This window comes from Rana temporaria, chromosome 6 (genome assembly GCF_905171775.1).
Source record: "Rana temporaria chromosome 6, aRanTem1.1, whole genome shotgun sequence".
Classification (NCBI taxonomy): domain Eukaryota; kingdom Metazoa; phylum Chordata; class Amphibia; order Anura; family Ranidae; genus Rana; species Rana temporaria.
Window position 1 is genome coordinate 223,554,893 of NC_053494.1, and position 24,535 is coordinate 223,579,427.

Genomic DNA, 24,535 nt, shown 5'->3' on the forward strand with positions numbered 1-24,535 from the left:
GAATCATACAATATAAATCGGGATCGGCTCCGAGTGCTTCAATTGGAGGGGAAACTTCTCTCATCCTGTTCTTGGAAAATCAAAAATCTAAAATATTCCATTGTGATTGGAGGTGGTGACTGAAGGTATAATCCTGGTATAGTGGGGTATAAATACTGGGGTATAATCCTGGTAGGGTGGGGTATAAATACTGGGGTATAATCCTGGTAGGGTGGGGTATAAATACTGGGGTATAATCCTGGTAAGGTGGGGTATAAATACTGGGGTATGATCCTGGTATGGTGGGGTATAAATACTGGGGTATGATCCTGGTAGGGTGGGGTATAAATACTGGGGTATGATCCTGGTAGGGTGGGGTATAAATACTGGGGTGTGATCCTGGTATGGTGGGGTATAAATACTGGGGTATGATCCTGGTAGGGTGGGGTATAAATACTGGGGTGTGATCCTGGTAGGGTGGGGTATAAATACTGGGGTGTGATCCTGGTAGGGTGGGGTATAAATACTGGGGTGTGATCCTGGTAGGGTGGGGTATAAATACTGGGGTGTGATCCTGGTATGGTGGGGTATAAATACTGGGGTGTGATCCTGGTAGGGTGGGGTATAAATACTGGGGTGTGATCCTGGTAGGGTGGGGTATAAATACTGGGGTGTAATCCTGGTATGGTGGGGTATAAATACTGGGGTATAATCCTGGCGGGGTGGGGTATAAATACTGGGGTGTGATCCTGGTAGGGTGAGGTATAAATACTGGGGTATGATCCTGGTAGGGTGGGGTATAAATACTGGGGTGTGATCCTGGTAGGGTGAGGTATAAATACTGGGGTATGATCCTGGTAGGGTGGGGTATAAATACTGGGGTGTGATCCTGGTAGGGTGGGGTATAAATACTGGGGTGTGATCCTGGTATGGTGGGGTATAAATACTGGGGTGTAATCCTGGTATGGTGGGGTATAAATACTGGGGTATAATCCTGGTAGGGTGGGGTATAAATACTGGGGTGTGATCCTGGTATGGTGGGGTATAAATACTGGGGTGTGATCCTGGTAGGGTGGGGTATAAATACTGGGGTATGATCCTGGTATGGTGGGGTATAAATACTGGGGTGTGATCCTGGTATGGTGGGGTATAAATACTGGGGTGTGATCCTGGTAGGGTGGGGTATAAATACTGGGGTATAATCCTGGTAGGGTGGGGTATAAATACTGGGGTGTAATCCTGGTAGGGTGGGGTATAAATACTGGGGTATGATCCTGGTAGGGTGGGGTATAAATACTGGGGTATAATCCTGGTATGGTGGGGTATAAATACTGGGGTATGATCCTGGTAGGGTGAGGTATAAATACTGGGGTATGATCCTGGTATGGTGGGGTATAAATACTGGGGTGTGATCCTGGTATGGTGGGGTATAAATACTGGGGTGTGATCCTGGTAGGGTGGGGTATAAATACTGGGGTATGATCCTGGTATGGTGGGGTATAAATACTGGGGTATAATCCTGGTAGGGTGGGGTATAAATACTGGGATGTAATCCTGGTAGGGTGGGGTATAAATACTGGGGTATGATCCTGGTAGGGTGGGGTATAAATACTGGGGTATAATCCTGGTATGGTGGGGTATAAATACTGGGGTGTGATCCTGGTGGGGTGGGGTATAAATACTGGGGTATAATCCTGGTATGGTGGGGTATAAATACTGGGGTATGATCCTGGTATAGTGGGGTATAAATACTGGGGTGTGATCCTGGTAGGGTGGGGTATAAATACTGGGGTGTGATCCTGGTATGGTGGGGTATAAATACTGGGGTATAATCCTGGTAGGGTGGGGTATAAATACTGGGGTGTGATCCTGGTAGGGTGGGGTATAAATACTGGGGTATGATCCTGGTAGGGTGAGGTATAAATACTGGGGTGTGATCCTGGTAGGGTGGGGTATAAATACTGGGGTATGATCCTGGTATGGTGGGGTATAAATACTGGGGTATAATCCTGGTATGGTGGGGTATAAATACTGGGGTATAATCCTGGTAGGGTGGGGTATAAATACTGGGGTGTAATCCTGGTAGGGTGGGGTATAATCCTGGTAGGGTGGGGTATAAATACTGGGGTATAATCCTGGTAGGGTGGGGTATAAATACTGGGGTGTAATCCTGGTAGGGTGGGGTATAAATACTGGGGTATGATCCTGGTATGGTGGGGTATAAATACTGGGGTATAATCCTGGTATGGTGGGGTATAAATACTGGGGTATAATCCTGGTAGGGTGGGGTATAAATACTGGGGTATGATCCTGGTAGGGTGGGGTATAAATACTGGGGTATGATCCTGGTAGGGTGGGGTATAAATACTGGGGTATAATCCTGGTAGGGTTGGGTATAAATACTGGGGTATAATCCTGGTATGGTGGGGTATAAATACTGGGGTGTGATCCTGGTAGGGTGGGGTATAAATACTGGGGTGTGATCCTGGTATGGTGGGGTATAAATACTGGGGTATGATCCTGGTAGGGTGAGGTATAAATACTGGGGTATGATCTGGTAGGGTGGGGTATAAATACTGGGGTATGATCCTGGTAGGGTGGGGTATAAATACTGGGGTGTTATCCTGGTATGGTGGGGTATAAATACTGGGGTATAATCCTGGTATGGTGGGGTATAAATACTGGGGTGTGATCCTGGTATGGTGGGGTATAAATACTGGGGTATAATCCTGGTAGGGTGGGGTATAAATACTGGGGTGTGATCCTGGTAGGGTGGGGTATAAATACTGGGGTATAATCCTGGTAGGGTGGGGTATAAATACTGGGGTATGATCCTGGTATGGTGGGGTATAAATACTGGGGTGTGATTCTGGTAGGGTGGGGTATAAATACTGGGGTGTGATCCTGGTAGGGTGGGGTATAAATACTGGGGTGTGATCCTGGTAGGGTGGGGTATAAATACTGGGGTATGATCCTGGTATGGTGGGGTATAAATACTGGGGTGTGATCCTGGTAGGGTGGGGTATAAATACTGGGGTATGATCCTGGTATGGTGGGGTATAAATACTGGGGTATGATCCTGGTATGGTGGGGTATAAATACTGGGGTGTGATCCTGGTATGGTGGGGTATAAATACTGGGGTATAATCCTGGTAGGGTGGGGTATAAATACTGGGATGTAATCCTGGTAGGGTGGGGTATAAATACTGGGGTATGATCCTGGTAGGGTGGGGTATAAATACTGGGGTATAATCCTGGTATGGTGGGGTATAAATACTGGGGTGTGATCCTGGTGGGGTGGGGTATAAATACTGGGGTATAATCCTGGTATGGTGGGGTATAAATACTGGGGTATAATCCTGGTATGGTGGGGTATAAATACTGGGGTGTGATCCTGGTATGGTGGGGTATAAATACTGGGGTATGATCCTGGTATATTGGGGTATAAATACTGGGGTATAATCCTGGTAGGGTGGGGTATAAATACTGGGGTATAATCCTGGTATGGTGGGGTATAAATACTGGGGTATAATCCTGGTAGGGTGGGGTATAAATACTGGGGTGTGATCCTGGTATGGTGGGGTATAAATACTGGGGTATAATCCTGTTATGGTGGGGTATAAATACTGGGGTATAATCCAGGTAGGGTGGGGTATAAATACTGGGGTGTGATCCTGGTATGGTGGGGTATAAATACTGGGGTATGATCCTGTTATGGTGGGGTATAAATACTGGGGTGTGATCCTGGTATGGTGGGGTATAAATACTGGGGTGTGATCCTGGTAGGGTGGGGTATAAATACTGGGGTGTGATCCTGGTAGGGTGGGGTATAAATACTGGGGTGTGATCCTGGTAGGGTGGGGTATAAATACTGGGGTATAATCCTGGTAGGGTGGGGTATAAATACTGGGGTGTGATCCTGGTAGGGTGGGGTATAAATACTGGGGTATAATCCTGGTAGGGTGGGGTATAAATACTGGGGTATAATCCTGGTAGGGTGGGGTATAAATACTGGGGTATGATCCTGGTAGGGTGGGGTATAAATACTGGGGTGTGATCCTGGTATGGTGGGGTATAAATACTGGGGTATAATCCTGGTAGGGTGGGGTATAAATACTGGGGTATAATCCTGGTAGGGTGGGGTATAAATACTGGGGTGTGATCCTGGTATGGTGGGGTATAAATACTGGGGTGTGATCCTGGTAGGGTGGGTATAAATACTGGGGTATGATCCTGGTAGGGTGGGGTATAAATACTGGGGTATGATCCTGGTAGGGTGGGGTATAAATACTGGGGTATAATCCTGGTAGGGTGGGGTATAAATACTGGGGTATGATCCTGGTAGGGTGGGGTATAAATACTGGGGTATAATCCTGGTAGGGTGGGGTATAAATACTGGGGTGTGATCCTGGTATGATGGGGTATAAATACTGGGGTGTGATCCTGGTATGATGGGGTATAAATACTGGGGTGTGATCCTGGTATGGTGGGGTATAAATACTGGGGTGTGATCCTGGTAGGGTGGGGTATAAATACTGGGGTATGATCCTGGTAGGGTGGGGTATAAATACTGGGGTGTGATCCTGGTAGGGTGGGGTATAAATACTGGGGTGTGATCCTGGTATGGTGGGGTATAAATACTGGGGTGTGATCCTGGTAGGGTGGGGTATAAATACTGGGGTATGATCCTGGTAGGGTGGGGTATAAATACTGGGGTGTGATCCTGGTAGGGTGGGGTATAAATACTGGGGTGTGATCCTGGTATGGTGGGGTATAAATACTGGGGTATGATCCTGGTAGGGTGGGGTATAAATACTGGGGTATAATCCTGGTAGGGTGGGGTATAAATACTGGGGTGTGATCCTGGTAGGGTGAGGTATAAATACTGGGGTATAATCCTGGTATGGTGGGGTATAAATACTGGGGTATGATCCTGTTATGGTGGGGTATAAATACTGGGGTATAATCCTGGTATGGTGGGGTATAAATACTGGGGTGTGATCCTGGTATGGTGGGGTATAAATACTGGGGTGTGATCCTGGTAAGGTGGGGTATAAATACTGGGGTATAATCCTGGTAAGGTGGGGTATAAATACTGGGGTGTGATCCTGGTAGGGTGGGGTATAAATACTGGGGTGTGATCCTGGTAGGGTGGGGTATAAATACTGGGGTAGGATCCTGGTAGGGTGGGGTATAAATACTGGGGTGTGATCCTGGTAGGGTGGCGTATAAATACTGGGGTGTGATCCTGGTATGGTGGGGTATAAATACTGGGGTGTAATCCTGGTAGGGTGGGGTATAAATACTGGGGTGTGATCCTGGTATGGTGCGGTATAAATACTGGGGTATGATCCTGGTAGGGTGGGGTATAAATACTGGGGTATGATCCTGGTATGGTGGGGTATAAATACTGGGGTATGATCCTGGTAGGGTGGGGTATAAATACTGGGGTGTGATCCTGGTAGGGTGGGGTATAAATACTGGGGTATGATCCTGGTATGGTGGGGTATAAATACTGGGGTATAATCCTGGTAGGGTGGGGTATAAATACTGGGGTGTGATCCTGGTATGGTGGGGTATAATCCTGGTAGGGTGGGGTATAAATACTGGGGTATGATCCTGGTAGGGTGGGGTATAAATACTGGGGTATGATCCTGGTAGGGTGGGGTATAAATACTGGGGTATGATCCTGGTATGGTGGGGTATAAATACTGGGGTGTAATCCTGGTAGGGTGGGGTATAAATACTGGGGTGTGATCCTGGTATGGTGGGGTATAAATACTGGGGTGTGATCCTGGTAGGGTGGGTATAAATACTGGGGTATGATCCTGGTAGGGTGGGGTATAAATACTGGGGTGTGATCATGGTAGGGTGGGGTATAAATACTGGGGTATAATCCTAGTAGGGTGGGGTATAAATACTGGGGTATAATCCTGGTATGGTGGGGTATAAATACTGGGGTGTGATCCTGGTATGATGGGGTATAAATACTGGGGTATGATCCTGGTAGGGTGGGGTATAAATACTGGGGTGTGATCCTGGTATGGTGGGGTATAAATACTGGGGTATAATCCTGGTAGGGTGGGGTATAAATACTGGGGTGTGATCCTGGTAGGGTGGGGTATAAATACTGGGGTGTGATCCTGGTAGGGTGGGGTATAAATACTGGGGTAGGATCCTGGTAAGGTGGGGTATAAATACTGGGGTGTGATCCTGGTAGGGTGGGGTATAAATACTGGGGTGTGATCCTGGTAGGGTGGGGTATAAATACTGGGGTAGGATCCTGGTAGGGTGGGGTATAAATACTGGGGTGTGATCCTGGTAGGGTGGGGTATAAATACTGGGATGTGATCCTGGTATGGTGGGGTATAAATACTGGGGTGTGATCCTGGTAGGGTGGGGTATAAATACTGGGGTATAATCCTGGTAGGGTGGGGTATAAATACTGGGGTATAATCCTGGTATATTGGGATATAAATACTGGGGTATAATCCTGGTAGGGTGGGGTATAAATACTGGGGTATAATCCTGGTAGGGTGGGGTATAAATACTGGGGTATAATCCTGGTAGGGTGGGGTATAAATACTGGGGTATAATCCTGGTATATTGGGGTATAAATACTGGGGTATAATCCTGGTAGGGTGGGGTATAAATACTGGGGTATAATCCTGGTAGGGTGGGGTATAAATACTGGGGTATGATCCTGGTAGGGTGGGGTATAAATACTGGGGTATGATCCTGGTAGGGTGGGGTATAAATACTGGGGTATAATCCTGGTAGGGTGGGGTATAAATACTGGGGTATAATCCTGGTAGGGTGGGGTATAAATACTGGGGTGTGATCCTGGTAGGGTGGGGTATAAATACTGGGGTGTGATCCTGGTAGGGTGGGGTATAAATACTGGGGTGTGATCCTGGTATGGTGGGGTATAAATACTGGGGTATGATCCTGGTATGGAGGGGTATAAATACTGGGGTGTGATCCTGGTAGGGTGGGGTATAAATACTGGGGTGTGATCCTGGTATGGTGGGGTATAAATACTGGGGTGTGATCCTGGTAGGGTGGGGTATAAATACTGGGGTATGATCCTGGTAGGGTGGGGTATAAATACTGGGGTGTGATCCTGGTATGGTGGGGTATAAATACTGGGGTGTGATCCTGGTAGGGTGGGGTATAAATACTGGGGTATGATCCTGGTAGGGTGGGGTATAAATACTGGGGTATGATCCTGGTATGGTGGGGTATAAATACTGGGGTATGATCCTGGTATGGTGGGGTATAAATACTGGGGTGTGATCCTGGTAGGGTGGGGTATAAATACTGGGGTATGATCCTGGTAGGGTGGGGTATAAATACTGGGGTATAATCCTGGTAGGGTGAGGTATAAATACTGGGGTATAATCCTGGTATGGTGGGGTATAAATACTGGGGTATAATCCTGGTATGGTGGGGTATAAATACTGGGGTGTGATCCTGGTAGGGTGGGGTATAAATACTGGGGTATAATCCTGGTAGGGTGGGGTATAAATACTGGGGTGTGATCCTGGTAGGGTGGGGTATAAATACTGGGGTATAATCCTGGTATGGTGGGGTATAAATACTGGGGTATAATCCTGGTATGGTGGGGTATAAATACTGGGGTGTGATCCTGGTAGGGTGGGGTATAAATACTGGGGTATGATCCTGGTAGGGTGGGGTATAAATACTGGGGTGTGATCCTGGTATGGTGGGGTATAAATACTGGGGTGTGATCCTGGTAGGGTGGGGTATAAATACTGGGGTATGATCCTGGTAGGGTGGGGTATAAATACTGGGGTGTGATCCTGGTAGGGTGGGGTATAAATACTGGGGTATAATCCTGGTATGGTGGGGTATAAATACTGGGGTATAATCCTGGTATGGTGGGGTATAAATACTGGGGTATAATCCTGGTAGGGTGGGGTATAAATACTGGGGTGTGATCCTGGTAGGGTGGGGTATAAATACTGGGGTATAATCCTGGTATGGTGGGGTATAAATACTGGGGTATAATCCTGGTAGGGTGGGGTATAAATACTGGGGTATAATCCTGGTATGGTGGGGTATAAATACTGGGGTATAATCCTGGTAGGGTGGGGTATAAATACTGGGGTGTGATCCTGGTAGGGTGGGGTATAAATACTGGGGTGTGATCCTGGTAGGGTGGGGTATAAATACTGGGGTATAATCCTGGTATGGTGGGGTATAAATACTGGGGTGTGATCCTGGTATGGTGGGGTATAAATACTGGGGTATAATCCTGGTAGGGTGGGGTATAAATACTGGGGTGTGATCCTGGTATGGTGGGGTATAAATACTGGGGTGTGATCCTGGTATGGTGGGGTATAAATACTGGGGTATGATCCTGGTATGGTGGGGTATAAATACTGGGGTGTGATCCTGGTATGGTGGGGTATAAATACTGGGGTGTGATCCTGGTATGGTGGGGTATAAATACTGGGGTGTGATCCTGGTAGGGTGGGGTATAAATACTGGGGTATGATCCTGGTAGGGTGGGGTATAAATACTGGGGTATGATCCTGGTAGGGTGGGGTATAAATACTGGGGTGTAATCCTGGTAGGGTGGGGTATAAATACTGGGGTAGGATCCTGGTAGGGTGGGGTATAAATACTGGGGTGTGATCCTGGTATGGTGGGGTATAAATACTGGGGTGTGATCCTGGTAGGGTGGGGTATAAATACTGGGGTATGATTCTGGTAGGGTGGGGTATAAATACTGGGGTATAATCCTGGTATGGTGGGGTATAAATACTGGGGTATAATCCTGGTAGGGTGGGGTATAAATACTGGGGTGTGATCCTGGTAGGGTGGGGTATAAATACTGGGGTGTGATCCTGGTAGGGTGGGGTATAAATACTGGGGTATAATCCTGGTAGGGTGGGGTATAAATACTGGGGTGTGATCCTGGTAGGGTGGGGTATAAATACTGGGGTATAATCCTGGTATGGTGGGGTATAAATACTGGGGTATAATCCTGGTAGGGTGGGGTATAAATACTGGGGTATAATCCTGGTATGGTGGGGTATAAATACTGGGGTATAATCCTGGTAGGGTGGGGTATAAATACTGGGGTGTGATCCTGGTAGGGTGGGGTATAAATACTGGGGTGTTATCCTGGTAGGGTGGGGTATAAATACTGGGGTATAATCCTGGTATGGTGGGGTATAAATACTGGGGTGTGATCCTGGTATGGTGGGGTATAAATACTGGGGTATGATCCTGGTAGGGTGGGGTATAAATACTGGGGTGTGATCCTGGTATGGTGGGGTATAAATACTGGGGTGTGATCCTGGTATGGTGGGGTATAAATACTGGGGTGTGATCCTGGTATGGTGGGGTATAAATACTGGGGTATGATCCTGGTAGGGTGGGGTATAAATACTGGGGTATGATCCTGGTATGGTGGGGTATAAATACTGGGGTATAATCCTGGTAGGGTGGGGTATAAATACTGGGGTGTGATCCTGGTAGGGTGGGGTATAAATACTGGGGTATAATCCTGGTAGGGTGGGGTATAAATACTGGGGTGTGATCCTGGTAGGGTGGGGTATAAATACTGGGGTATGATCCTGGTAGGGTGGGGTATAAATACTGTGGTATGATTCTGGTAGGGTGGGGTATAAATACTGGGGTATGATCCTGGTATGGTGGGGTATAAATACTGGGGTATAATCCTGGTATGGTGGGGTATAAATACTGGGGTATAATCCTGGTATGGTGGGGTATAAATACTGGGGTAGGATCCTGGTAGGGTGGGGTATAAATACTGGGGTGTGATCCTGGTATGATGGGGTATAAATACTGGGGTGTGATCCTGGTAGGGTGGGGTATAAATACTGGGGTGTGATCCTGGTAGGGTGGGGTATAAATACTGGGGTATGATCCTGGTAGGGTGGGGTATAAATACTGTGGTATGATTCTGGTAGGGTGGGGTATAAATACTGGGGTATGATCCTGGTATGGTGGGGTATAAATACTGGGGTATAATCCTGGTATGGTGGGGTATAAATACTGGGGTATAATCCTGGTATGGTGGGGTATAAATACTGGGGTGTGATCCTGGTAGGGTGGGGTATAAATACTGGGGTGTGATCCTGGTAGGGTGGGGTATAAATACTGGGGTATGATCCTGGTAGGGTGGGGTATAAATACTGGGGTATGATCCTGGTAGGGTGGGGTATAAATACTGGGGTGTGATCCTGGTAGGGTGGGGTATAAATACTGGGGTATGATCCTGGTAGGGTGGGGTATAAATACTGGGGTATGATCCTGGTAGGGTGGGGTATAAATACTGGGGTATAATCCTGGTAGGGTGGGGTATAAATACTGGGGTGTGATCCTGGTATGGTGGGGTATAAATACTGGGGTGTGATCCTGGTAGGGTGGGGTATAAATACTGGGGTATGATCCTGGTAGGGTGGGGTATAAATACTGGGGTATGATCCTGGTAGGGTGGGGTATAAATACTGGGGTGTGATACAGGAAGTGACCAGAGATGAGCAGACAGGAAGTGATTGAGGATCAGCCTAGGCAGGCAGACAGGAAGTGATCGAAGATGAGCAGACAGGAAGTTTCCCCATAATTTTTTTTACAATGATGGCAATCCCCACCCTACCAGGAAGTATTAGAGGATCAGCCTAGGCAGACAGGAAGTGATTGAGGAACAGCCTAGGCAGACAGGAAGTGATTGAGGATCAGCCTAGGCAGACAGGAAGTGATTGAGAATCAGCCTAGGCAGGCAGACAGGAAGTGATCGGAGATGAGCAGACAGGAAGTGATTGAGGATCAGCCTAGGCAGACAGGAAGTGATTGAGGATCAGCCTAGGCAGACAGGAAGTGATTGAGGATCAGCCTAGGCAGACAGGAAGTGATTGAGGATCAGCCTAGGCAGACAGGAAGTGATTGAGGATCATCCTAGGCAGACAGGAAGTGATTGAGGATCATCCTAGGCAGACAGGAAGTGATTGAGGATCAGCCTAGGCAGACAGGAAGTGATTGAGGATCATCCTAGGCAGACAGGAAGTGATTGAGGATCAGCCTAGGCAGACAGGAAGTGATCGGAGAAAACCCCAGCGACCATTGGAGAACCTTCTGCAGACAATTACAGCGGCGTAAAGTTATTCCCCATAAAGGAGGTGTAACCCGGCAACAGACATGCTCAGGTCTGCACCAGGGAACACAAGCCGGCGTATTGTGCGTTGGACGTGCGTCTGGCTGGGCGTAGGTTACGTTCACGCCGTACGCGGTGATCCGGCGTAGCTTAGGCAGTTGTGCCGGCGTAGTTGTGAGCAGGCGCAGGGGGGGGTGCTGTGTATGCCTCCACGTCACGGCGCAGTTCATGATACGTACCTGTCTGGCGCTCGGCCCATCATTTGCATGGGGTCACGCCCACTTCCACCTACGCCGACGTGCGCCTTCGAAACCCACGCCACGCTGGCGCAGCGTTGGGAGCACTGGCTTGTTGAATGCAATGCTTGCCTCTCTGCGCTGCGTTGGCGTAGCGTATAGTGTTTTCTCTACGGCGGCGTAATGTGCGCCTCGCTCTCTGTGAATCTGGGCCAATATGTTTTTCAGTTGTGGGCGGAGTCGGGAAGGTTGTCGTTTTGCTGTCTGTGTACCATTGTGCGACTTCCCTTCACTTCCTGTCCCAGAGATACAACAGGAAGTGAGAGGAAATCTCCCGAAGTGAGGGAATTGGTTGTCACCGGAAGTGTCCCCAATGGAAGGTTTCCCCTTTATTCCTGTTCTGATGACAACTGTAACATTTGGGATTTCCTATCACTTCCTGTCCCAGTCCCCCCCCCCCCCCCCGGGACAGAACCCGGGTCCCCAGACGCCCCCCCCCCCCCCCCTGGGACAGGGACCCGGGTCCCCAGACGCTCCCCCCCCCTGGGACAGGGACCCGGGTCCTCAGACGCCCCCCCCCCCCCAAAGCCGATCTTCAGAGGTGAACACAATGTATGGGCAGAGATGGGGGAGAAGCGCTCACATATACAGTCACGATGTCCGGCTCTCCCCAGCGATAGGATCAGGCCGAGGGCGATGATTGGACGATATCTGCAGACGAATCTCTCGCTGTCCTCAGGTGCTCCAGACATCCTGACTGCAACCACACCCCTCCCCCAACCAGACCGACACCTGGACAATCTCCACCAATCACAGCAACCCCTGGGGCACTTCTAGAGTATTCCTCTCCTGGGGGGCTATAGACACCCCAACTCTATCACTTCTAGAGTATTCCTCTCCTAGGGGGGCTATAGACACCCCAACTCTATCACTTCTAGAGTATTCCTCTCCTGGGGGGGCTATAGACACCCCAACTCTATCACTTCTGGAGTATTCCTCTCCTGGGGGGCTATAGACACCCCAACTCTATCACTTCTAGAGTATTCCTCACCTGGGGGGGCTATAGACACCCCAACTCTATCACTTCTAGAGAATTCCCCACCTGGGGGGCTATAGACACCCCAACTCTATCACTTCTGGAGTATTCCTCTCCTGGGGGGCTATAGACACCCCAACTCTATCACTTCTGGAGTATTCCTCTCCTGGGGGGGCTATAGACACCCCAACTCTATCACTTCTAGAGTATTCCTCTCCTGGGGGGCTATAGACACCCCAACTCTATCACTTCTGGAGTATTCCTCTCCTGGGGGGGCTATAGACACCCCAACTCTATCACTTCTAGAGAATTCCCCACCTGGGGGACTATAGACACCCCAACTCTATCACTTCTGGAGTATTCCCCACCTGGGGGGCTATAGACACCCCAACTCTATCACTTCTGGAGTATTCCTCTCCTGGGGGGGCTATAGACACCCCAACTCTATCACTTCTGGAGTATTCCTCTCCTGGGGGGGCTATAGACACCCCAACTCTATCACTTCTGGAGTATTCCTCTCCTGGGGGGGCTATAGACACCCCAACTCTATCACTTCTGGAGTATTCCTCTCCTGGGGGGCTACAGACACCCCAACTCTATCACTTCTAGAGTATTCCCCACCTGAGGGGCTATAGATACCCCAACTCTATCACTTCTGGAGTATTCCTCTCCTGGGGGGGCTATAGACACCCCAACTCTATCACTTCTGGAGTATTCCTCTCCTGGGGGGCTATAGACACCCCAACTCTATCACTTCTAGAGTATTCCTCTCCTAGGGGGCTATAGACACCCCAACTCTATCACTTCTGGAGTATTCCCCACCTGGGGGGGCTATAGACACCCCAACTCTATCACTTCTGGAGTATTCCTCTCCTGGGGGGGGGCTATAGACACCCCAACTCTATCACTTCTGGAGTATTCCTCTCCTGGGGGGCTATAGACACCTCAACTCTATCACTTCTGGAGTATTCCCCACCTGGGGGGCTATAGACACCCCAACTCTATCACTTCTGGAGTATTCCTCTCCTGGGGGGCTATAGACACCCCAACTCTATCACTTCTAGAGTATTCCTCTCCTGGGGGGGGCTATAGACACCCCAACTCTATCACTTCTGGAGTATTCCCCACCTGGGGGGCTATAGACACCCCAACTCTATCACTTCTGGAGTATTCCCCACCTGGGGGGCTATAGACACCCCAACTCTATCACTTCTAGAGTATTCCTCTCCTGGGGGGCTATAGACACCCCAACTCTATCACTTCTGAAGTATTCCCCACCTGGGGGGCTATAGACACCCCAACTCTATCACTTCTGGAGTATTCCTCTCCTGGGGGGCTATAGACACCCCAACTCTATCACTTCTGAAGTATTCCTCTCTTGGGGGGCTATAGACACCCCAACTCTATCACTTCTGGAGTATTCCTCTCCTGGGGGGGCTATAGACACCCCAACTCTATCACATCTGGAGTATTCCTCTCCTGGGGGGGCTATAGACACCCCAACTCTATCACTTCTAGAGTATTCCTCTCCTGGGGGGCTATAGACACCCCAACTCTATCACTTCTAGAGTATTCTCCACCTGGGGGGCTATAGACACCCCAACTCTATAACTTCTGGAGTATATCTCACCTGGGGGGGGCTATAGACACCCCAACTCTATCACTTCTAGAGTATTCCTCTCCAAGGGGGCTATAGACACCCCAACTCTATCACTTCTGGAGTATTCCTCTCCTGGGGGGGCTATAGACACCCCAACTCTATCACTTCTATAGTATTCCTCTCCTGGGGGGCTATAGACACCCCAACTCTATCACTTCTGGAGTATTCTCCACCTGGGGGGCTATAGACACCCCAACTCTATCACTTCTGGAGTATTCCTCTCCTGGGGGGCTATAGACACCCCAACTCTATCACTTCTAGTGTATTCCTCACCCGGGGGGGCTATAGACACCCCAACTCTATCACTTCTGGAGTATTCCTCTCCTGGGGGGCTATAGACACCCCAACTCTATCACTTCTAGTGTATTCCTCACCCGGGGGGGCTATAGACACCCCAACTCTATCACTTCTGGAGTATTCCTCTCCTGGGGGGTGATAGACACCCCAACTCTATCACTTCTGGAGTATTCCTCACCTGGGGGGCTATAGACACCCCAACTCTATCACTTCTAGAGTATTCCTCTCCTGGGGGGCTATAGACACCCCAACTCTATCACTTCTGGAGTATTCCTCTCCTGGGGGGGGCTATAGACACCCCAACTCTATCACTTCTAGAGTATTCTCTACCTGGGGGGGCTATAGACACCCCAACTCTATCACTTCTAGAGTATTCCCCACCTGGGGGGCTATAGACACCCCAACTCTATCACTTCTAGAGTATTCCTCTCCTGGGGGGGCTACAGACACCCCAACTCTATCACTTCTAGAGTATTCCTCTCCTGGGGGGGCTATAGACACCCCAACTCTATCACTTCTGGAGTATTCCTCTCCTGGGGGGGCTATAGACACCCCAACTCTATCACTTCTAGAGTATTCTCTACCTGGGGGGGCTATAGACACCCCAACTCTATCACTTCTAGAGTATTCCCCACCTGGGGGGCTATAGACACCCCAACTCTATCACTTCTGGAGTATTCCTCTCCTGGGGGGGGGGCTATAGACACCCCAACTCTATCACTTCTAGAGTATTCCTCTCCTGGGGGGGGCTACAGACACCCCAACTCTATCACTTCTGGAGTATTCCCCACCTGAGGGGCTATAGACACCCCAACTCTATCACTTCTGGAGTTTTCCTCACCTGGGGGGCTATAGACACCCCAACTCTATCACTTCTGGAGTATTCCTCTCCTGGGGGGCTATAGACACCCCAACTCTATCACTTCTGGAGTATTCCCCACCTGGGGGGGCTATAGACACCCCAACTCTATCACTTCTAGAGTATTCCTCTCCTGGGGGGCTATAGACACCCCAACTCTATCACTTCTGGAGTATTCCTCTCCTGGGGGGGCTATAGACACCCCAACGCTATCACTTCTAGAGTATTCCTCTCCTGGGGGGCTATAGACACCCCAACTCTATCACTTCTGGAGTATTCCTCTCCTGGGGGGCTATTGACACCCCAACTCTATCACTTCTGGAGTATTCCTCTCCTGGGGGGCTATAGACACCCCAACTCTATCACTTCTGGAGTATTCCTCTCCTGGGGGGCTATAGACACCCCAACTCTATCACTTCTGGAGTATTCCTCTCCTAGGGGGGCTATAGACACCCCAACTCTATCACTTCTATAATATTCCTCACTGGGGGGCTATAGACACCCCAACTCTATCACTTCTGGAGTATTCCTCTCCTGGGGGGCTATAGACACCCCAACTCGATCACTTCTGAAGTATTCCCTACCTGGGGGGCTATAGACACCCCAACTCTATCACTTCTGAAGTATTCCCCACCTGGGGGGCTATAGACACCCCAACTCTATCACTTCTAGAGTATTCCTCTCCTGGGGGGGCTATAGATACCCCAACTCTATCACTTCTAGAGTATTCCCCACCTGGGGGGCTATAGACACCCCAACTCTATCACTTCTGGAGTATTCCCCACCTGGGGGGCTATAGACACCCCAACTCTATCACTTCTAGAGTATTCCTCTCCTGGGGGGGCTATAGATACCCCAACTCTATCACTTCTGGAGTATTCCCCACCCAGGGGGGCTAAAAACACCCCAATCTACATCACCAGTATTTACCACCTGGGGGGGGGGGGGGGTATTGCCAACCTATCCCGGGTCTGGAGGGCGGCAGATGCCGAGCCATGTGAATATGTCGGCTGCCATTCTAGACTCGCCTTACTATAGGGGAGAGAGGCAAGGATGTTGTACAGCACAGAATCATGTGAGGAGAAGGCGCGGTCCAGTCCAGCATTACATGAGACGGAGAGTCTGACTTTGGCGCAGGGGCGATGTTTGCTGGACGGCCCTCCTGGTGGCGTCCATATTTAATGAGGTCAATATAAAAGGGAGCGGCTGTGTCCTCTCCCACCCAGAAGAGCTCCGGAACGTTCTCTGTGGGATGAAGTCATCTCAGTAACCGAGAACTAACAATTCAGCGGACGGCTGCGCCGGGAAGATTCGTAGACACAGCGGCAGCGGCTCGCCTCAGTGCTTCCTGCTCTTCGCCGGAGTGACGAGGAAGTGTATTTGTCTCCTGTAACATCTTTCAAACATCCAGCACAATGTCTCACGCTACGGCGCCGAAGCGCCAGTAATAAAATAATGACACCGTAGTTACTCTTCCTCCGCCGCGTGGCGTATCCGAATAATGACTTCCATTCACATTCTGCGCCCGTTCTCTCTCCGGAGTCTGAGGCTATTATCCAGCTGTCAGTCAGGATGCTGCGCTCTGCGCCGCGATGGAGATATAGACGGGCACCGGAGCCAACCCAGAACCGCTCGACCATTGGGGAAGTCATGTGACCGATGATGTCATCTCCAGCCTTTTCCCCGGGTGTTGGGTTTGGAGGTGATGACATCATCATGCCATGGGGACAACCTGTGACATCATTAGTCCTTATCACCCTGTAGGCCTCTATAGAATTCCAGCGCACATAACGCAGCTACCAAAGAGGCGGAGTTTCCTGTGGTGCCCCCCGGATTCCATATGGGGGTGGCTGTATTCCCAGTGGTCACTTCTTATTATTTATAAAGTGATGCTCCGCCCCATTCCCTTCTCCCTGAAGACTGCTGTTCAATAGAAATGAAGAACCTCCATAGAGACCTCCCCTTTCAGGGACATCAAGAACACACCTCCGCAGAGAAGACCTCCCCCTTCAGGGACATCAAGAACACACCTCCGCAGAGAAGACCTCCCCCTTCAGGGACATCAAGAACACACCTCCATAGAGAAGACCTCCCCCTTCAGGGACATCAAGAACACACCTCCGCAGAGAAGACCTCCCCCTTCAGGGACATCAAGAACACACCTCCGCAGAGAAGACCTCCCCCTTCAGGGACATCAAGAACACACCTCCGCAGAGAAGACCTCCACCTCTAGGGACATCAAGAACACACCTCCGCAGAGAAGACCTCGCCCTCTAGGAACATCAAGAACACACCTCCATAGAGAAGACCTTCCCCTCTAGGGACATCAAGAACACACCTCCGCAGAGATGACCTCCCCCTTCAGGGACATCAAGAACACACCTCCGAAGAAGACCACCCCCTCTAGGGACATCAAGAACACACCTCCATAGAGAAGACCTCCCCCTCTAGGGACATCAAGAACACACCTCTGCAGAGAAGACCTCCCCCTTCAGGAACATCAAGAACACACCTCTGCAGAGAAGACCTCCCCCTCTAGGGACATCGAGAACACACCTCCGCAGAGAAGACCTCCCCCTTCAGGGACATCAAGAACACACCTCCGCAGAGAAGACCTCCCCCTCTAGGGACATCGAGAACACACCTCCGCAGAGAAGACCTCCCCCTTCAGGGACATCAAGAACACACCTCCATAGAGAAGACCTCCCCCTTCAGGGACATCAAGAACACACCTCTGCAGAGAAGACCTTCCCCTTCAGGGACATCAAGAACACACCTCCGCAGAGAAGACCTCCCCCTTCAGGGACATCAAGAACACACCTCCATAGAGAAGACCTTCCCCTTCAGGGACATCAAGAACACACCTCCGCAGAGAAGACCTCCCCCTTCAGGGACATCGAGAACACACCTCTGCAGAGAAGACCTCCCCCTTCAGGGACATCAAGAACACACCTCCATAGAGAAGACCTCCCCCTTCAGGGACATCAAGAACACACCTCCGTAGAGAAGACCTCCCCCTTCAGGGACATCAAGAACACACCTCCACAGAGAAGACCTCCCCCTTCAGGAACATCAAGAACACACCTCCGCAGAGAAGACCTCCCCCTTCAGGGACATCAAGAACACACCTCCATAGAGAAGACCTCCCCCTTCAGGGACATCAAGAACACACCTCCATAGAGAAGACCTCCCCCTTCAGGGACATCAAGAACACACCTCCGCAGAGAAGACCTCCCCCTTCAGGGACATCAAGAACACACCTCCGGAGAGAAGACCTCCCCCTCTAGGGACATCAAGAACACACCTCCGCAGAGAAGACCTCCCCCTTTAGGGACATCAAGAACACACCTCCGCAGAGACCTCTCCCTTCAGGGACATCAAGAACACACCTCCGCAGAGATGACCTCCCCCTTCAGGGACATCAAGAACACACCTCCATAGAGAAGACCTCCCCCTTCAGGAACATCAAGAACACACCTCCGCAGAGAAGACCTCCCCCTTCAGGAACATCAAGAACACACCTCTGCAGAGAAGACCTCCCCCTTCAGGGACATCAAGAACACACCTCCACAGAGAAGACCTCCCCCTCTAGGGACATCAAGAACACACCTCTGCAGAGAAGACCTCCCCCTTCAGGGACACCAAGAACACACCTCCGCAGAGAAGACCTCTCCCTTCAGGGACATCAAGAACACACCTCCGCAGAGACCTCTCCCTCTAGGGACATCAAGAACACACCTCCGCAGAGAAGACCTCTCCCTTCAGGGACATCAAGAACACACCTCCATAGAGAAGACCTCCCCCTTCAGGGACATCAAGAACACACCTCCGCAGAGAAGACCTCCCCCTCTAGGGACATCAAGAACACACCTCCGCAGAGAAGACCTCCCCCTCTAGGGACATCAAGAACACACCTCCGCAAAGAAGACCTCCCCCTTCAGGGACATCAAGAACACACCTCCACAGAGAAGACCTCTCCCTTCAGGGACATCAAGAACACACCTCCGCAGAGAAGACCTCCCCCTTCAGGAACATCAAGAACACACCTCTGCAGAGAAGACCTCCCCCTTCAGGGACATCAAGAACACACCTCCGCAGAGATGACCTCCCCCTTCAGGGACATCAAGAACACACCTCCACAGAGAAGACCTCCCCCCTTCAGGGACATCAAGAACACGCCTCCATAGAGAAGACCTCTCCCTTCAGGGACATCAAGAACACACCTCTGCAGAGAAGACCTCCCCCTTCAGGGACATCAAGAACACACCTCTGCAGAGAAGACCTCCCCCTCTAGGGACATCGAGAACACACCTCCACAGAGATGACCTCCCCCTTCAGGGACATCAAGAACACACCTCAGCAGAGAAGACCTCCCCCTTCAGGGACATCGAGAACACACCTCTGCAGAGAAGACCTCCCCCTCTAGGGACATCGAGAACACACCTCAGCAGAGAAGACCTCCCCCTTCAGGGACATCGAGAACACGCCTCTGCAGAGAAGACCTCCCCCTCTAGGGACATCGAGAACACACCTCCGCAGAGATGACCTCCCCCTTCAGGGACATCAAGAACACACCTCAGCAGAGAAGACCTCCCCCTTCAGGGACATCGAGAACACACCTCTGCAGAGAAGACCTCCCCCTCTAGGGACATCGAGAACACACCTCCGCAGAGATGACCTCCCCCTTCAGGGACATCAAGAACACACCTCCGCAGAGAAGACCTCCCCCTCTAGGGACATCGAGAACACACCTCCGCAGAGATGACCTCCCCCTTCAGGGACATCAAGAACACACCTCTGCAGAGATGACACCCCCCTTCAAGGACATCAAGAACACACCTCCGCAGAGAAGACCTCCCCCTTCAGGAACATCAAGAACACACCTCTGCAGAGATGACCTCCCCCTTCAGGAACATCAAGAACACACCTCTGCAGAGATGACCTCCCCCTTCAGGGACATCAAAAACACACCTCCGCAGAGAAGACCTCCCCCTTCAGGGACATCAAGAACACACCTCCACAGAGAAGACCTCTCCCTTCAGGGACATCAAGAACACACCTCCGCAGAGAAGACCTCTCCCTTCAGGGACATCAAGAACACACCTCCGCAGAGATGACCTCCCCCTCTAGGGACATCAAGAACAAACCTCTGCAGAGAAGACCTCCCCCTTCAGGGAGATCAAGAACACACCTCCGCAGAAATGACCTCCCCCTCTAGGGACATCAAGAACACACCTCCGCGGAGAAGACCTCCCCCTTCAGGGACATCAAGAACACACCTCCGCAGAGAAGACCTCCCCCTTCAGGGACATCAAGAACACACCTCCGCGGAGAAGACCTCCCCCTTCAGGGACATCAAGAACACACCTCTGCAGAGAAGACCTCCCCCTTCAGGGACATCAAGAACACACCTCCGCAGAGACCTCTCCCTTCAGGGACATCAAGAACACACCTCTGCAGAGAAGACCTCCCCCTCTAGGGACATCAAGAACACACCTCTGCAGAGAAGACCTCCCCCTTCAGGGACATCAAGAACACACCTCTGCAGAGAAGACCTCCCCCTCTAAGGACATCAAGAACACACCTCCGCAGAGAAGACCTCCCCTTCAGGGACATCAAGAACACACCTCTGCAGAGAAGACCTCCCCCTCTAGGGACATCAAGAACACACCTCTGCAGAGAAGACCTCCCCCTCTAGGGACATCAAGAACACACCTCCGCAGAGAAGACCTCTCCCTTCAGGGACATCAAGAACACACCTCCACAGAGAAGACCTCCCCCTTCAGGGACATCAAGAACACACCTCCACAGAGAAGACCTCCCCCTTCAGGAACATCAAGAACACACCTCCGCAGAGAAGACCTCTCCCTCTAGGGACATCAAGAACACACCTCCGCAGAGACCTCTCCCTTCAGGGACATCAAGAACACACCTCCGCAGAGAAGACCTCCCCCTTCAGGAATATCAAGAACACACCTCCGCAGAGAAGACCTCCCCCTTCAGGAACATCAAGAACACACCTCCGCAGAGAAGACCTCTCCCTCTAGGGACATCAAGAACACACCTCCGCAGAGAAGACCTCCCCCTTCAGGGACATCAAGAACACACCTCCGCAGAGATGACACCCCCCTTCCGGGACATCAAGAACACACCTCTGCAGAGAAGACCTCCCCCTTCAGGAACATCAAGAACACACCTCCACAGAGAAGACCTCTCCCTTTAGGGACATCGAGAACACACCTCTGCAGAGAAGACCTCCCCCTCTAGGGACATCGAGAACACACCTCCGCAGAGATGACCTCCCCCTTCAGGGACATCAAGAACACACCTCCGCAGAGAAGACCTCTCCCTTCAGGGACATCAAGAACACACCTCCGCAGAGAAGACCTCCCCCTTCAGGGACATCAAGAACACACCTCTGCAGAGAAGACCTCCCCTTCAGGGACATCAAGAACACACCTCCGCAGAGATGACCTCCCCCTTCAGGGACATCAAGAACACACCTCTGCAGAGAAGACCTCCCCCTTCAGGGACATCAAGAACACACCTCCGCAGAGAAGACCTCCCCCTTCAGGGACATCAAGAACACACCTCCGCAGAGAAGACCTCCCCCTTCAGGGACATCAAGAACACACCTCCGCAGAGAAGACCTCCCCCTTCAGGGACATCAAGAACACACCTCCGCAGAGAAGACCTCCCCCTTCAGGGACATCAAGAACACACCTCCACAGAGAAGACCTCCCCCTTCAGGGACATCAAGAACACACCTCTGCAGAGAAGACCTCCCCCTTCAGGGACATCAAGAACACACCTCCGCAGAGAAGACCTCCTCCTTCAGGGACATCAAGAACACACCCCCGCAGAAATGACCTCCCCCTTCAGGGACATCAAGAACACACCTCCGCAGAGAAGACCTCCCCCTCCAGGAACATCAAGAACACACCTCTGCAGAGATGACCTCCCCCTTCAGGGACATCAAGAACACACCTCCGCAGAGAAGACCTCTCCCTTCAGGGACATCAAGAACACACCTCCGCAGAGAAGACCTCCCCTTTCAGGGACATCAAGAACACACCTGTGCAGAGAAGACCTCCCCTTCAGGGACATCAAGAACACACCTCCACAGAGAAGACCTCCCCCTTCAGGGACATCAAGAACACACCTCTGCAGAGAAGACCTCCCCCTTCAGGGACATCAAGAACACACCTCCACAGAGAAGACCTCCCCCTCTAGGGACATCAAGAACACACCTCCGCAGAGAAGACCTCCCCCTTCAGGGACATCAAGAACACACCTCCGCAGAGAAGACCTCCCCCTTCAGGGACATCAAGAACACACCTCCGCAGAGAAGACCTCCCCCTTCAGGGACATCAAGAACACACCCCCGCAGAAATGACCTCCCCCTTCAGGGACATCAAGAACACACCTCTGCAGAGAAGACCTCCCCCTTCAGGAACATCAAGAACACACCTCCATAGAGAAGTTGGAGTGTATACAGAGAATTGACCTGTATAAAAAGCATGGAGGGTATATAGAGTCAGGGGTTCAAGCCGAGGCATATACAGAGAATTGGGGTATATATAGAGTTGGAGGGTATACAGGAATGTCAGACAGTATAAAGAGAGTTAGGGTGTATACAGTATATAATCGGGGTGTATACGGAGAGTCGGGGTGTATACGGAGAGTCAGGGAGTATACAGTATATAATCGGGGTGTATACGGAGAGTCGGGGTGTATACGGAGAGTCGGGTGTATACAGTATATAATCAGGGTGTATACGGAGAGTCGGGGTGTATACGGAGAGTCGGGGTGTATACAGTATATAATCAGGGTGTATACAGAGAGTCGGGTGTATACGGTATATAATCAGGGTGTATACGGAGAGTCGGGTGTATACAGTATATAATCGGGGTGTATACGGAGAGTCGGGTGTATACAGTATATAATCAGGGTGTATACGGAGAGTCGGGTGTATACAGTATATAATCGGGGTGTATACGGAGAGTCGGGGTGTATACGGAGAGTCGGGGTGTATACAGTATATAATCAGGGTGTATACAGAGAGTCGGGTGTATACGGTATATAATCTGGGTGTATACGGAGAGTCGGGTGTATACGGAGAGTCGGGGTGTATACGGAGAGTCGGTGTATACAGAGAGTCGGGGTGTATACAGTATATAATCAGGGTGTATACGGAGAGTCGGGTGTATACAGTATATAATCACGCTGTATACGGAGAGTCGGGTGTATACGGAGAGTCGGGGTGTATACGGAGAGTCGGGGTGTATACAGTATATAATCACGCTGTATACGGAGAGTCGGGTGTATACAGTATATAATCAGGGTGTATACGGAGAGTCGGGTGTATACAGTATATAATCACGCTGTATACGGAGAGTCGGGTGTATACAGTATATAATCACGCTGTATACGGAGAGTCGGGTGTATACAGTATATAATCGGGGTGTATACGGAGAGTCGGGGTGTATACGGAGAGTCGGGTGTATACAGTATATAATCAGGGTGTATACGGAGAGTCGGGGTGTATACGGAGAGTCGGGGTGTATACAGTATATAATCAGGGTGTGTACGGAGAGTCGGGGTGTATACGGAGAGTCGGGGTGTATACGGTATATAATCACGCTGTATACGGAGAGTCGGGGTGTATACGGAGAGTCGGGGTGTATACAGTATATAATCAGGGTGTATACGGAGAGTCGGGTGTATACAGTATATAATCAGGGTGTATACGGAGAGTCGGGTGTATACAGTATATAATCGGGGTGTATACGGAGAGTCGGGTGTATACAGTATATAATCAGGGTGTATACAGAGAGTCGGGTGTATACAGTATATAATCAGGGTGTATACGGAGAGTCGGGTGTATACAGTATATAATCAGGGTGTATACGGAGAGTCGGGTGTATACAGTATATAATCGGGGTGTATACGGAGAGTCGGGTGTATACAGTATATAATCAGGGTGTATACGGAGAGTCGGGGTGTATACGGAGAGTCGGGTGTATACAGTATATAATCGGGGTGTATACGGAGAGTCGGGGTGTATACGGAGAGTCGGGGTGTATACAGAGAGTCGGGGTGTATACGGAGAGTCAGGGTGTATACAGTATATAATCAGGGTGTGTACGGAGAGTCGGGGTGTATACGGAGAGTCGGGGTGTATACGGTATATAATCACGCTGTATACGGAGAGTCGGGGTGTATACGGAGAGTCGGGGTGTATACAGTATATAATCAGGGTGTATACAGAGAGTCGGGTGTATACAGTATATAATCAGGGTGTATACGGAGAGTCGGG

The 24,535-nt window shown here is 50.6% G+C and overlaps 1 protein-coding gene across 1 annotated transcript; it reads left to right on the top strand.

The window, feature by feature from the left end:
* Nucleotides 1–21,685: 21,685 nt before the first annotated feature.
* LOC120944469 (proline-rich protein 2-like) lies at nucleotides 21,686–22,612 on the top strand. Its single transcript, XM_040358527.1, has one exon. It carries the CDS (start codon nucleotides 21,686–21,688, stop codon nucleotides 22,610–22,612), a length of 927 nt encoding a protein of 308 aa, XP_040214461.1.
* The last annotated feature ends 1,923 nt before the right edge of the window (nucleotides 22,613–24,535 follow it).

What these genes read in the sequence shown, in the direction of transcription:
- LOC120944469 (XM_040358527.1), top strand. Translation starts at nt 21,686, where the DNA reads ATGACCTCCCCCTTCAGGGACATCAAGAACACACCTCTGCAGAGAAGA.